Below are 12516 nucleotides of genomic sequence, written 5' to 3'. Positions count from 1 at the left end.
GGTTTATCGGGAGTATTCGATTTTTATTTTGGATGATGAATATTATTCGATTAATTTTTAGAACGACATTAGGTGTGGTAAATATTTGACAAAAGTTTTTTCTCGAGCTTGTTTCTATTTCTATTTGTAGACTCATGTATCAGTCAAAAATATGTTTGATATTCGGTCTAGTGATTTGGTTAACTGTACTAGCTGAACCGTGATGAAAGCATATCTAACGATAAATTTTTGTTCGGAAAAAACTCGTATTTTTGGATTCTATGCGGTGACTGGCATGATCTGAATTACTTTTATTTTTATTTTGAGACATTGTTACAATTTGGTTAATAAAATTAACCCAATTAATCTTTGTTAAGAATATTTACGGGATTTTAAGATATCTACTAATATATTTTTTTTTAATGTTATCTGATATAAGTATATGGAGTTTTTTTTTTAATTTAATTAGAATACAAAGAGAGATGTTGAAACCATTAATGACTATTGAGAGACATGAATTTGGCTATTAAAAATAATAGTCTTTATCATATAATATATATATATTTTTAAATATCTGGTTTAAAATAAACATAAAACTTTTAACGTCAAAACAATGTCACCACATCTTATTGCTCGTTTAAGAGATATTTTACTCAATTATCTTTTACAAAAATTTTGAGTAAATTAATTATTGTAATGAATTTAATTGGTACATATCTCACTCTTTTTTTCGTGTGAAGGTTTATAAACTATTTTTTATTAAATGAAAATTGTTTTATAAAATAAAATAAAAACGGGTTTCAAAATTAATTGTGAAGGTCTATTAAAACATTAATGACGTGTTGAGGGAAGATGATTGGCTTGCTAGCAAATAAAACAGTTTCAAAATATTAATTGTAAAATGTTAATTTATTGAGACATTTATGACGTGTAGAGGGAAGATAATTGGTTGCTACAGTAGTGCCAGTGGTGGGACCCGATCGGACTTCAAATTCGGAATTGAAACCATTTTAATAAAAAGAGAACCTAGGTATGGGAATCGTATTTTTTTTCTCTTTATTTTAATACCATAAACAAAACTTTATTATTATTATAATAATAATAAAAAAACAGCAGAGAGAGAGAGACACGTTGATATTTAGAAATCCAGAATCGGTCGAAGTATTCGTCCACACGCGACAGCAAAAATCTTCTTTCTCTCTCTCTATAACCGCCCCCATTATATAAACCTCCCTACTCTCCCTCTTCTTTTATCATCACAATTTTCTCTCTCTCCCATCCAAAGGACAAATTTGAAAACAAAAGAAAATATTTTATTTTTCTATATTTTTTTTGAAATGACAATAATAATGGGAGATACTGCTACTACTACGACTCAGAAGAAACGCGACCGAGATGACTCAGATGAGTTTGAGTTGGCCTCACCAGAGGTGAAGCGACTCAGAGACGATTTACTGAGTTTCCTAGACGACTCAGATCATTCAACCGCCACACCAGATCTCGATTTGTTTATGAGGAGCTTTCAGCAAGAGATTTCCGCATCTCCGGTGGTGGTGGTGGATCTGACTGAAGAACCTGACGAATCTCGGCTGGATCTTGGATATCTTCTTGAAGCGTCCGATGACGAACTCGGTTTGCCTCCGCCGCCGCCGCCGCCGCCGACGACGACGACGACGAATGATATAGTAGCCTTGGGAAGCGAGATGTGGAGATTTGACGAGCAGATTTCAAGCTATGATGAGTTCGGAATAGTCGGCGACGGCGAGGGAAGTAGTTACAGTACCGCCGGCGAGTACGTGGCGCTGGAGGGACTGTTTGATTATTCTGACGCAGACTTTTGTACGGTTGTTGATGAGCCGGAATTTTTATGGAGGCAAGAGACCTTACCGTCTCTGTAGTCGCCGGCGCCGTTCCGACCATAGATAGATTTATTATTTTTTTGTTTTCTTCTTAATTGTAGGCCTACTGTGAAGTTTTTTAATTTTTGTTTTTGTTTTTTTCTAATAGAAAATTGAAGTTGTTTCGACTTTTAACCTTTATGAATGTGCAGATTCTATATAGGCCCATTTCGGAAAAATACTTATGCCGAATAAGAGTGATTCGTTTTCGAGTTGGGCCTGTTTTAAGAAAATTTAAGTCGGGCCTTCTTACTCAAAACCCTATATCTAATAATTAATATTAATTATGTTTTAAATAAAATAAAGTACAAAATAGTATTATAAAAACAAATTTTGAACGTATTTCTTTTATTAAACAAAAATGTAAAAATGATTTTAATATATTTGTAAATCTTTTTTTTTAGTTATAATGATAATTTATTTATTTTAGATACATAAATAAATTAATATTATTAAAGAAGATAACAATAAATATAAAGGATTAAGTATTTAGTTCCTACTTCCTTTTTATCAAAATAAAGGACCAGACTTAAAAATTTAGGTCATAGGTAATAATATTTTTTAGTTAGACTTAAACATAGTGTAAAACTCAACCAATAAGAGTGATATAACGGGGTGAAAATAATCGATGTAAGAGACCTTAATAGTAAGAGTCTCCGTATAAGAGATTAAAAGATCACAGGATCGATTCTATCTCATTAGAGTCGATGAACAGTACAGTACAACTTCCATCATTTTTGGCTTACATGACTTTTTCACTAAAACTTAGTAAATTTTTTTAATTTTTTTATTTTTTTAATAAATGAATTTGTCCTTAGGGTGAGTTGTTTACTTGCTTTAGACCATGGGCTTGCTGAATTATCTCGGGTCGATCTTCTCGGTGAAAAGAGTCTATTTAAGATACCAAAATGTCTCAATTTAAAAAAAAAATAGTATAACCCAAATGTCCAAGGTGGTGTGTAAAACCACACAAATAAATGCTTAAATTTCAAGCGTTTAGTTGAGAGTTAATGTTATTCCATATCAACTCAATGTTTTAAACTCACTCTAAAAATTAAATAGATGTTTAGTTAGAATATTCAATGCAATATTACTATCACTGAAAAATCAGTCAATTATTTTTAATGCGGTATAAGATTGATGTATGGATTCTTTGCTCACCACCATACACATATACAATATTAATTAGTTGGTATATAATCTGGATTGATAAACTATACGCCCTTATTATTGCGTTTCTTTGAAGTGTACGGTTTTGAATAGATTTATTACATGAACATAACCAAATGAAAATTGACATTTCCTCAAGAAAATAAAATAATATCAGTTTTCTTAATGTATGTTTAATTGAAACAATCACCACCAACTCCCCTCCTTTTTCACTGTAATCTTCGTTGAAGTATACAAGAAGGTTCCATTAACTTTCCATTTTATTAGTAAATTACAAACAATTTTACATGAATATATCCATATAAAATAAACAAGACGGTAAACATTGAAACTTTAGACAAATTTGAAGGAGAAAACAAATTGAATCACTCATTGTATTTTTATCTTTTCTTATATTAATTTATTTATGTAATATATATATATATATATATATATGTATATCAAATGTAATTATTATACAAAACTATAGTTATATTTTATTTGTTAAATTATAAATTAAAACATATTTGATTCTCTATACTTTGTAACTTATTTTGACATCAATAGTGTTATTTTCTTTTAGTTAATAGAATAAATTGGAGACTTTTAATCCTTTTGGAAAATAAAGAAGTATTCTTCCAATTTTCCTTTGAAGGTGTTAGAAATTATGTCGGCAACTTTTTTGGGTTTCTAATTCTCATCTGAAAATCAGCATTACAAAGAGAGGCTTAAATATAAATGAGAAACTAAGGTAAAAGAATCACCCAGAAAAGAACAAACAATGAAAAGGGTTAGGGATTTTTTTTAATTATTATTTTTTTTTTGTAAGGAAAAGATATAGATTGCAATGAATACAATCATAAGCCATCATTATAGGGACAAGAATTAAAGTGATGTTCTTCAACTTAATGTAAAATTTAAAGTTGTAATATATATTTTTTTTATATGAATAGAATCTAAGATAAAATATATGCAATTTATCTTAAGAATCACTAAACAGTTAATACAATGTTAATATATATTTTTTTAGATTAAGTGAGTATAAATTTATATAATATAATCAATAATGTTAATATATATTTTTTTTAGATTAAGTGAGTATAAACTTATATAACATAGTGAATAATACCGAAATGAATCCCTTTTGTTGCCGCTAACTTCTTTATGAGATTCTGGGTTCGAGTCTGTCAAATGACAAATTATGCGCCTAATTAAATGTTTAAGTGTGTTTACGGGGCTATATATTTATTCAGGCGATGTGTTTAACCACATTTTAAAAACGCTTTGAGTTTAAGCGGTAATCATGACGGTGGACAAAACGCTTTGAGTTTAAACGGTAATCCTGACAATAGAGTCATGTTAGTTTTCTTTAATTAAATTTATTTTTTTACGAAAATATTTCAATTATAGATATAAAGTTGATAAATGAGTTTTTGAGAAGGTATTTTCAAAAGTAGATTGTAGCCACACATTAGAGTTCAAGGTGATGTTTTTTCTTATCACATTATTGAGGTAACTGTGGGAGCACCGCCCGGAAAATGTCAATACTCTCAGGCCGGTCAAAGACGATTTTTCTAATTCAACCCCTCATACTTTTTATTCAGTTCAATTTTGGCTACAAACCTTTTTTTATTTACTTAATTTCAATCCCAAACATTTTTATTATTATTATTCAATTGATAGCTAAAAAAAACTTTATTTCATGAAAATACCTCAGTTTATAACTTACAAGATTAAAAAATTAAATTAAATATTGGGACAGTTTGATGGTCCTCAAATACTTTTTAGAAAAGATATGCAAAACATTACATATATAGAAAATAAAATATCTTACTATTATACTTTGTTAATTTGTCTACTATTTTATTTCAAGAGTCAACCACATCAACAAAAAATAACAAAGTAAATCCTATTATAAAAATAAAGAAGAAAGAGGAACAACTTACTTAAGGGAATGCCAAAAAAGGCTAAACAATTAATATTGCAATGTTTTAGTGAAGATCCTACATATTATAATGTAAGGTTTCACAAAGAATAAAGGATTCATTAATACAACGTTTTGCTAGTAACGTGACTAACCAAAAAAAAGTGTTGGAAATTATTGTTTAGAAATATATGAATTCTGAGGTTTGTGTAACTTTGAAGAGGAATACAAAACAAATTCCAATTCTTCTGTGAGATGTGCATCTTTTCATAATCTCACTTTTAAGATATGTAAAACAATTTATTTAAACTAAATTTTAAATATTTGGCCCATATATATTTGATTTTTTTTTAGGATTGAGTACTTGTTTATTTATTAAATTTTAATATAACAAAAACTAGCATCAACAGTTATAATAATAATAATAATAAACGGACAAAAATTCATTTAGACATTTCAATTAGACATATAAATTTTTATAATTTAAAAGAGTTAATTTTTATTTTTTAATTTATATATTTATTAATTAAATATTAATATATTTTCATTTGTTTTCATTAATTATACCATCTAATTTTATCTCAATCATAATTTTTTTATTATATATATATATATATATTAGTTTCTCATTCTATTTTTTTTTTATCTTCATTTTTTATTCGTTTTTATTTTTCTTAATACTCAAATTCTCATTTTTGAAGAGATTTTAATAATTTTTTTATGAATTTTGTTATATTATAATATTTTTGTGAAGAGTTTCTTTCTTATTTAATTTAATATGAATAAAAATGAAATTATAGTCTTTTATTTAATTTTTTATTCATAGCTTATATTAGTAATAATGAATATTATTTTTTTTTTGTCTAATATTTGATTATTACTCTTTTATTGTTTGATGAATAAATTTCTAATATTATCTAATTTTTTTTATTTTGAGTCACTATTTTATTCAACCATCGAAACCCAATAATTTTAAATTATAATTAATATTGATATCGGAATAAGACATAAAAAAGAAAAAAAATATAACATTAAAATAATTAACGATAAATGTTTATATATATATATAAAAGGAAAAAAATATCAAATTAAAATAATTAATAATAAATATTTTTGATAATAAAAAATTATGAAAAATATAAAAGTAGAGAAGATAGTTATTAATTAATGAAAAAGAAGGATTGTGAAAATTTATTAATAAATATATAAATTAAAAAATAAAAATTAACTTTGCTTATTAAAATAAGATATTCGATAGTATTTATGTTTAAATGATCTTTTATTAGTTAATACGATCTAATTAAGCTATTTTTACAAGTATATATATATATAAATAAATTCCATAATAAAATTATGCCTATACTATTAAAATTGATTGATTTTATCTTTAAGCCAACTCTTTTACTTGTCAATTAGATCATCAACAAATTAAGACATTAAGATATTACAAAATATATTGAAGATGGTAATGATATAGTTTATTCTATGACATAGAAGTGATCTTTAAAGTTTTTCAAACACATGATTAAAAGGAGACAACGATACATACATTAATTTTGAATTTTTGTTTATCTTCTTATCATGTTTATGTTGTATTTCAATTAATATACCATTTTTATTTAGCCATAACCCAATATTATACAAATCTCTCTTTTTGTATCATATTATATAAATATACGGAATACCTTACTTTGTTCCATCTTTTGGATGTGCATGTAGGTTTAGGTTCTATGATATCTTAATTTATAAAAAAATATCTTATATTAAAATAAAATAAAATAAAATAACATGAACATATTTAAAATAATATATTATAAAAGGTAATGAAGTTCACTTTGTCTTATAAAATTAATAAATTATGTTGACCATAGTTGGGAGTGGTGAGAAATGACTGACATAAATCATAATAAAATTCTAGAAAAGAGAGATAGGAGGATTACAGGAATTATATTTTCCAAATCTTCTTCTGGGTTTGGTGGGTAGAGAGAGAGAGAGTGGGAAAAGTCTTCTTGAGGGAGACAACAGGCTTTAGGTTTCTGCTTCTTCTGCTGCTGCTACTGGTACGTGTTTTTTTTTTTTTTAATCTTCTTCTGTGTAGATTCATTGAATATGTTCAAGTTTACAGTTCCCCCTTTTCCCTTTGTCTCCTTCTCCGATCTTTGGTATTAGTGAAATAGTATATCCATAGATTCATAATCCTCGATCTATCGAGCTTATGTATCTCACTCCCTCTTCTTCCTCTCTGTACAGAGCGAGAACCATCTGTAACGGGTTTTAAGAGGTAGATTTATGTCGGCAAAGTCTGAATCGGCTGCGACTGGGGCTCCGTTGAACCTCTGTATCTTATTCTCTTTGACGTTCTTCTCAATCTGCTTCCTTAGACTGTCTTCATCAGCATCAGCTTCCATGGTTTTGAAACCTAACAGGTAAGAATCTTCAAACAACCCCCTTTGGGGATTACTGACTACATATGGTTGAAAACAGCTATTGATCTGTAAAGGGTTTTGTTGTTTTGGTCAGGAATTGTTTTGGGGCATTTCATATCGGTCGATTCATCAACATGTTCTTGTTTTTGAGAGGGCCTCTTACCTGATAAATAATCGTATTCCTGGAGGCTTTTAAGTTTTCTTTAATTTTAAGTTGTCCAAAAACAGAGAGAGAGAGTGTATTCATCGAGGCTCTGGAGATTTTGTAGAGTTAAAATAATGCCAGGGCCTCGATTACAGCCGCAAATTAATCAGTCTAAAAGAATGAAGAAGAATCGATCATTTCCAGCTGAAGTAGAAGAAGAAGTAGGCATCAGAAAAATCCGAGTCATTTGCTCCGACCCAGACTTGACAGACACCTCCGATGACGAAACCACCGATAACAGATTCGGTCCAAAACGTGTGGTTTGTGTGATTAATCTTCCAATTACGAAAGACCCAGAAACGGAAAGTTCCTCTTCCTGCCAAGAAGAAAGCAACAACAGAAAGAAAACCCCAAAAAAGGATGCGGTGGTGGTAGGTTTAGGTAAAACTAAAACCCGGATCTCAAAATTTAGAGGCGTCCGACAGAGAAAATGGGGGAAATGGGCTGCTGAGATTAGAAACCCCTTCCAGAACAGAAGAGTCTGGTTGGGTACTTACAATACTGCTGAAGAAGCTTCTCAAGCTTATAATCAGAAGAAGCTAGAGTTTGAAGCTGCCGCCATGGCTACTGCTGCTGTTGCTGATGATAAGAGCTCTTCAAATAATTCCGAGGTGTCTGAGAGTTTAGTTTCCTCCACAACATCTCCGCAAGACATGAATGGAAAATGCAACACAGCAGAAGCAGAAACAGCAGCAGCAACATCTGCCATTGACGAGATGGCAGAAATCGATGCAGGATTGAATCTGGGGTTTGATCTGGACATGGACAATCTGTTTGTGGATGAATTTGAGATGTTTGAGGATGATGATGATGAGTTTGGTGGACTTGATGATATTGATCTTGTTGGGTTTGGAGCTGATGAGTCGGGCATTGATCTTCTTCCTGATTTTGACGATATGGCGCTGGATAAAGAAGAAATTTCATGGATTGAAGAATCCTTAAACATAGCATGCCAATAAAGTTTTGCAGCAGCAGCAGCACCAACATCTTCTTCTTTGATTGAAGAATCTTTATAAAAAGATAGTATTAATTATTATTATTATGGCTATAAGTTTTGCAGTAATAGAAAATCTATATATATATATATATTATATATAGATGAAGTTTTGTGATAATAAATTATAAACTAAGTTTTGTAGGCTGAGTGTGTTTTGATTGTTTGCTTGTTTAAGAGAGATCTGAGCTTTTTTGGGTTTATGTTTCTTTTATTATCTGCAATGAAGTTGTTGTTTCAATACAGTATTGAGATATTTGGTGGGTTATAATTTTGATGTTATTATATTGTATTTAAAACTTGTATGGATGGGCTTTCTTCATACTGTGTTTCAGCTTTCTTGGTTGGATAAGATCTATAAGATAACCTTCAATAGAAGATAAGAGGTATTCAAAACTATTTTTTATTTTTATTTTAAAATAGCCCATCTTATGTACCAGCAACACTTAATTAATAATTCATCCGGTTTAGTTTATCCGCAAAAAGAGATGGAAATATCCATTCATGAGGTGCTGAGTTTTTTCCCGATTAATTAATTAAATGTGTTTGAGTTTTTTTCCGATTAATTAATTAAATGTGTTTGCGGTATATATGTTTAAAGCGAACGAATATATATAGCTTAATCTTATGGTTAAAATGTGATTACAAATTCAAGAAATACAGTACAAACTTAATTAAAACTTAATTAATGTGTATAATCTAACAGATGTCACATTATTTAACATTCTCGATAACCTTGAAACTATCTCCCTACACACTTAAAAACTAGCATTTAGCCCGTGCATTTGCACGAGTAATAATATAAAAATCGTGAAAAAAAATTACGGATAACATTTTTTGACATTTTTTAACCGTTTTAAGTTTATGGGTGAGTCAACCCATAATCCGACCCAAGTATCCATTTACTCAACATCATTATATATTAGTTTGTTAAAAAGTTGAACTTATATTAATATTAAAACGTCCCGCGTTTATCAAATTTGGTGTTGAATTTAAAATATAAAGTCTTTGTAGCCTAGTTGGTTAAAGAGTTGTACTTGTTTTGTTAGGTTGCAAGTTCGAAACATACCTCTAGCATTTTTAATTTTATTTTTAACCGTTTTAAATTTAAAAACGGGTCAACCCACAATCCGACCCAAGTATCCAAATTAACCACAGCTCTCGACCCGGCAATCCGGACACTTTAAAAATTAAGCATCATTATATATATATATATAGATTAGTTAGTTAAAAAGTTGAACTTATATTAATATTAAAACATCCCGCGTTTATCAAATTTGGTGTTGAATTTAAAATTTAAAGTCTTTGTAGCCTAGTTGGTTAAAGAGTTGTACTTGTTTTGTTAGGTTGCAAGTTCGAAACATACCTCTAGCATTTTTAATTTTATTTTTAACCGTTTTAAATTTAAAAACGGGTCAATCCACAATCCGACCCAAGTATCCAAATTAACCACAGCTCTCGACCCGGCAATCCGGACACTTTAAAAATTAAGCATCATTATATATATATAGATTAGTTAGTTAAAAAGTTGAACTTATATTAATATTAAAACATCCCGCGTTTATCAAATTTGGTGTTGAATTTAAAATTTAAAGTCTTTGTAGCCTAGTTGGTTAAAGAGTTGTACTTGTTTTGTTAGGTTGCAAGTTCGAAACATACCTCTAGCATTTTTAATTTTATTTTTAACCGTTTTAAATTTAAAAACGGGTCAATCCACAATCCGACCCAATTATCCAAATTAACCACAGCTCTCGACCCGGCAATCCGGACACTTTAAAAATTAAGCATCATTATATATATATAGATTAGTTAGTTAAAAAGTTGAACTTATATTAATATTAAAACATCCCGCGTTTATCAAATTTGGTGTTGAATTTAAAATTTAAAGTCTTTGTAGCCTAGTTGGTTAAAGAGTTGTACTTGTTTTGTTAGGTTGCAAGTTCGAAACATACCTCTAGCATTTTTAATTTTATTTTTAACCGTTTTAAATTTAAAAACGGGTCAATCCACAATCCGACCCAAGTATCCAAATTAACCACAGCTCTCGACCCGGCAATCCGGACACTTTAAAAATTAAGCATCATTATATATATATAGATTAGTTAGTTAAAAAGTTGAACTTATATTAATATTAAAACATCCCGCGTTTATCAAATTTGGTGTTGAATTTAAAATTTAAAGTCTTTGTAGCTTAGTTGGTTAAAGAGTTGTACTTATTTTGTTAGGTTGCAAGTTCGAAACATACATCTAGCATTTTTAATTTTATTTTTAACCGTTTTAAATTTAAAAACGGGTCAACCCACAATCCGACCCAAGTATCCAAATTAACCACAGCTCTCGACCCGGCAATCCGGACATTTTAAAAATTAAGCATCATTATATATATATATAGATAATATACATGTACAGTTATCCTCTTTCTTGATTTCATTATACAATCCAAAACGTCATAATCAAATACTTAACGTCATTGATAAATAAAATGTTGTGAACTGCTGCTATATATACCTAGACAACTCTTATAATATAAACAAATTAAAAGAAAAATAAGAAAGACATAAATGATAAAAAAATTCGAAAAAAATCAAGTATGACATACAACTAATAATAATGAATATTACTAATAATTAAAACACTTCAATCAAAACACTCAAACATTTTAAACCATATAACACCAAACCATCAATAAGAAAATTTAGATATTGACAAAAACCATATTTGTCTTTCATTATTAATTCCTAATTATTAAGACCTTGTTTGGAGTTTGTGTGATGTGATGATATTTGAATTTTTTTTTCTTCATATAAAGCATTATCCCATCCATCTTAATCCAACTTTTTTAAATTGCAAATATTTTAAATAAAAATTACATATTTTATAAAACAAATATCATTAAAAACAATCTATAACAATATTTTCATTTTTTTAAAATAAAAATAAATTGGCCAGTATATATGTATAGCTGAAATTGTACAGATGTTTAAATCATTTTAAATAAAATTTATTTTTTCAAATAAAACAAGTTCAAACAAGGCATAACCTAAATAAACAGTGAATGGCGGCATAAAAACATATGAAGAAGGTGACTGGTATTGATCAAGTGGCTGAATAATAATAATAATAATAAATAAATAAATTGACATTTAATTAGGACATATATCACGGATGGTGTGTACTTTTGACGAAGAGAAATCAATTTGATTAACTAATACAAGAAAAAAATATAGATATTGTATGGTTAGTATTCATAGAATAATATATTTAAGGATCTGATAAATAATAAATATGGACCACAAGACTTGTCTAAGTTATCTTCATTTTCAAATAAACATGTCTCCTCTTAGTCCGCATATTATTAATATTATTAACTTTCTAGAGTGACTCTACTTTGTGTAGAGTGATTTAGGTTAGAAGTGCATTTAACATACATTCTATAGACGTTTTTTTTAGAATCTATAGATGTTTTTGGAGAATTTTCGTGAGATACTGGTTATTAATTATTATCTATAATAAATTCTAAATAAAATTATATAAAATGATGTTTTGTATAATATATATATTTTAACATATGGAAAATTCTTATTATTAATAAAAAATAATTACATTTTTTATAAAATTAAATGATAAATAAATATATTATTAATTTTATATATTTAATTAAATTTATTACTGTTAAAGGTGGAATCATGATAATAACGATGATGTAATATCCACATCTGGTAACTAGAAAAAAAAAAACATTGAGGACAATTAAGATTAAAAACCGGAAGAAGCATTATAATTGATCTAATTAAGACCCAAAACAAATAAAATTACAATTGTTTTTGTAAACAATAATGAACAAACCATAATGCATAACTAGGTTTTGTTGATGTGTTAAAAATAAGAAATTGAAAATCAAATATTTTAAAATCATTAGTGTATCCAAGTGTAGTCATCAT

The 12516-nt window shown here is 28.3% G+C and overlaps 2 protein-coding genes across 2 annotated transcripts; both read left to right on the top strand.

Moving 5' to 3' along the window:
* Positions 1 to 1328: 1328 nt before the first annotated feature.
* LOC124925138 lies at positions 1329 to 1877 on the top strand. The gene has a single exon (XM_047465107.1). It carries the CDS (start codon positions 1329 to 1331, stop codon positions 1875 to 1877), a length of 549 nt encoding a protein of 182 aa, XP_047321063.1.
* Positions 1878 to 6847: 4970 nt separating this feature from the next.
* On the top strand, positions 6848 to 8868 carry LOC124927866 (ethylene-responsive transcription factor ERF119-like). Its single transcript, XM_047468355.1, has 3 exons — positions 6848 to 7010; positions 7201 to 7376; positions 7471 to 8868. Exon 3 carries the CDS (start codon positions 7656 to 7658, stop codon positions 8538 to 8540), a length of 885 nt encoding a protein of 294 aa, XP_047324311.1. The 5' UTR covers positions 6848 to 7010; positions 7201 to 7376; positions 7471 to 7655; the 3' UTR covers positions 8541 to 8868.
* Positions 8869 to 12516: the final 3648 nt, after the last annotated feature.

The sequence above is a fragment of the Impatiens glandulifera genome, chromosome 2, assembly GCF_907164915.1.
Source record: "Impatiens glandulifera chromosome 2, dImpGla2.1, whole genome shotgun sequence".
In the NCBI taxonomy this organism is placed as follows: domain Eukaryota; kingdom Viridiplantae; phylum Streptophyta; class Magnoliopsida; order Ericales; family Balsaminaceae; genus Impatiens; species Impatiens glandulifera.
This window is presented reverse-complemented; position numbering and strand designations above follow the sequence as displayed.

What these genes read in the sequence shown, in the direction of transcription:
- LOC124925138 (XM_047465107.1), top strand. Translation starts at nt 1,329, where the DNA reads ATGGGAGATACTGCTACTACTACGACTCAGAAGAAACGCGACCGAGAT.
- LOC124927866 (XM_047468355.1), top strand. Translation starts at nt 7,656, where the DNA reads ATGCCAGGGCCTCGATTACAGCCGCAAATTAATCAGTCTAAAAGAATG.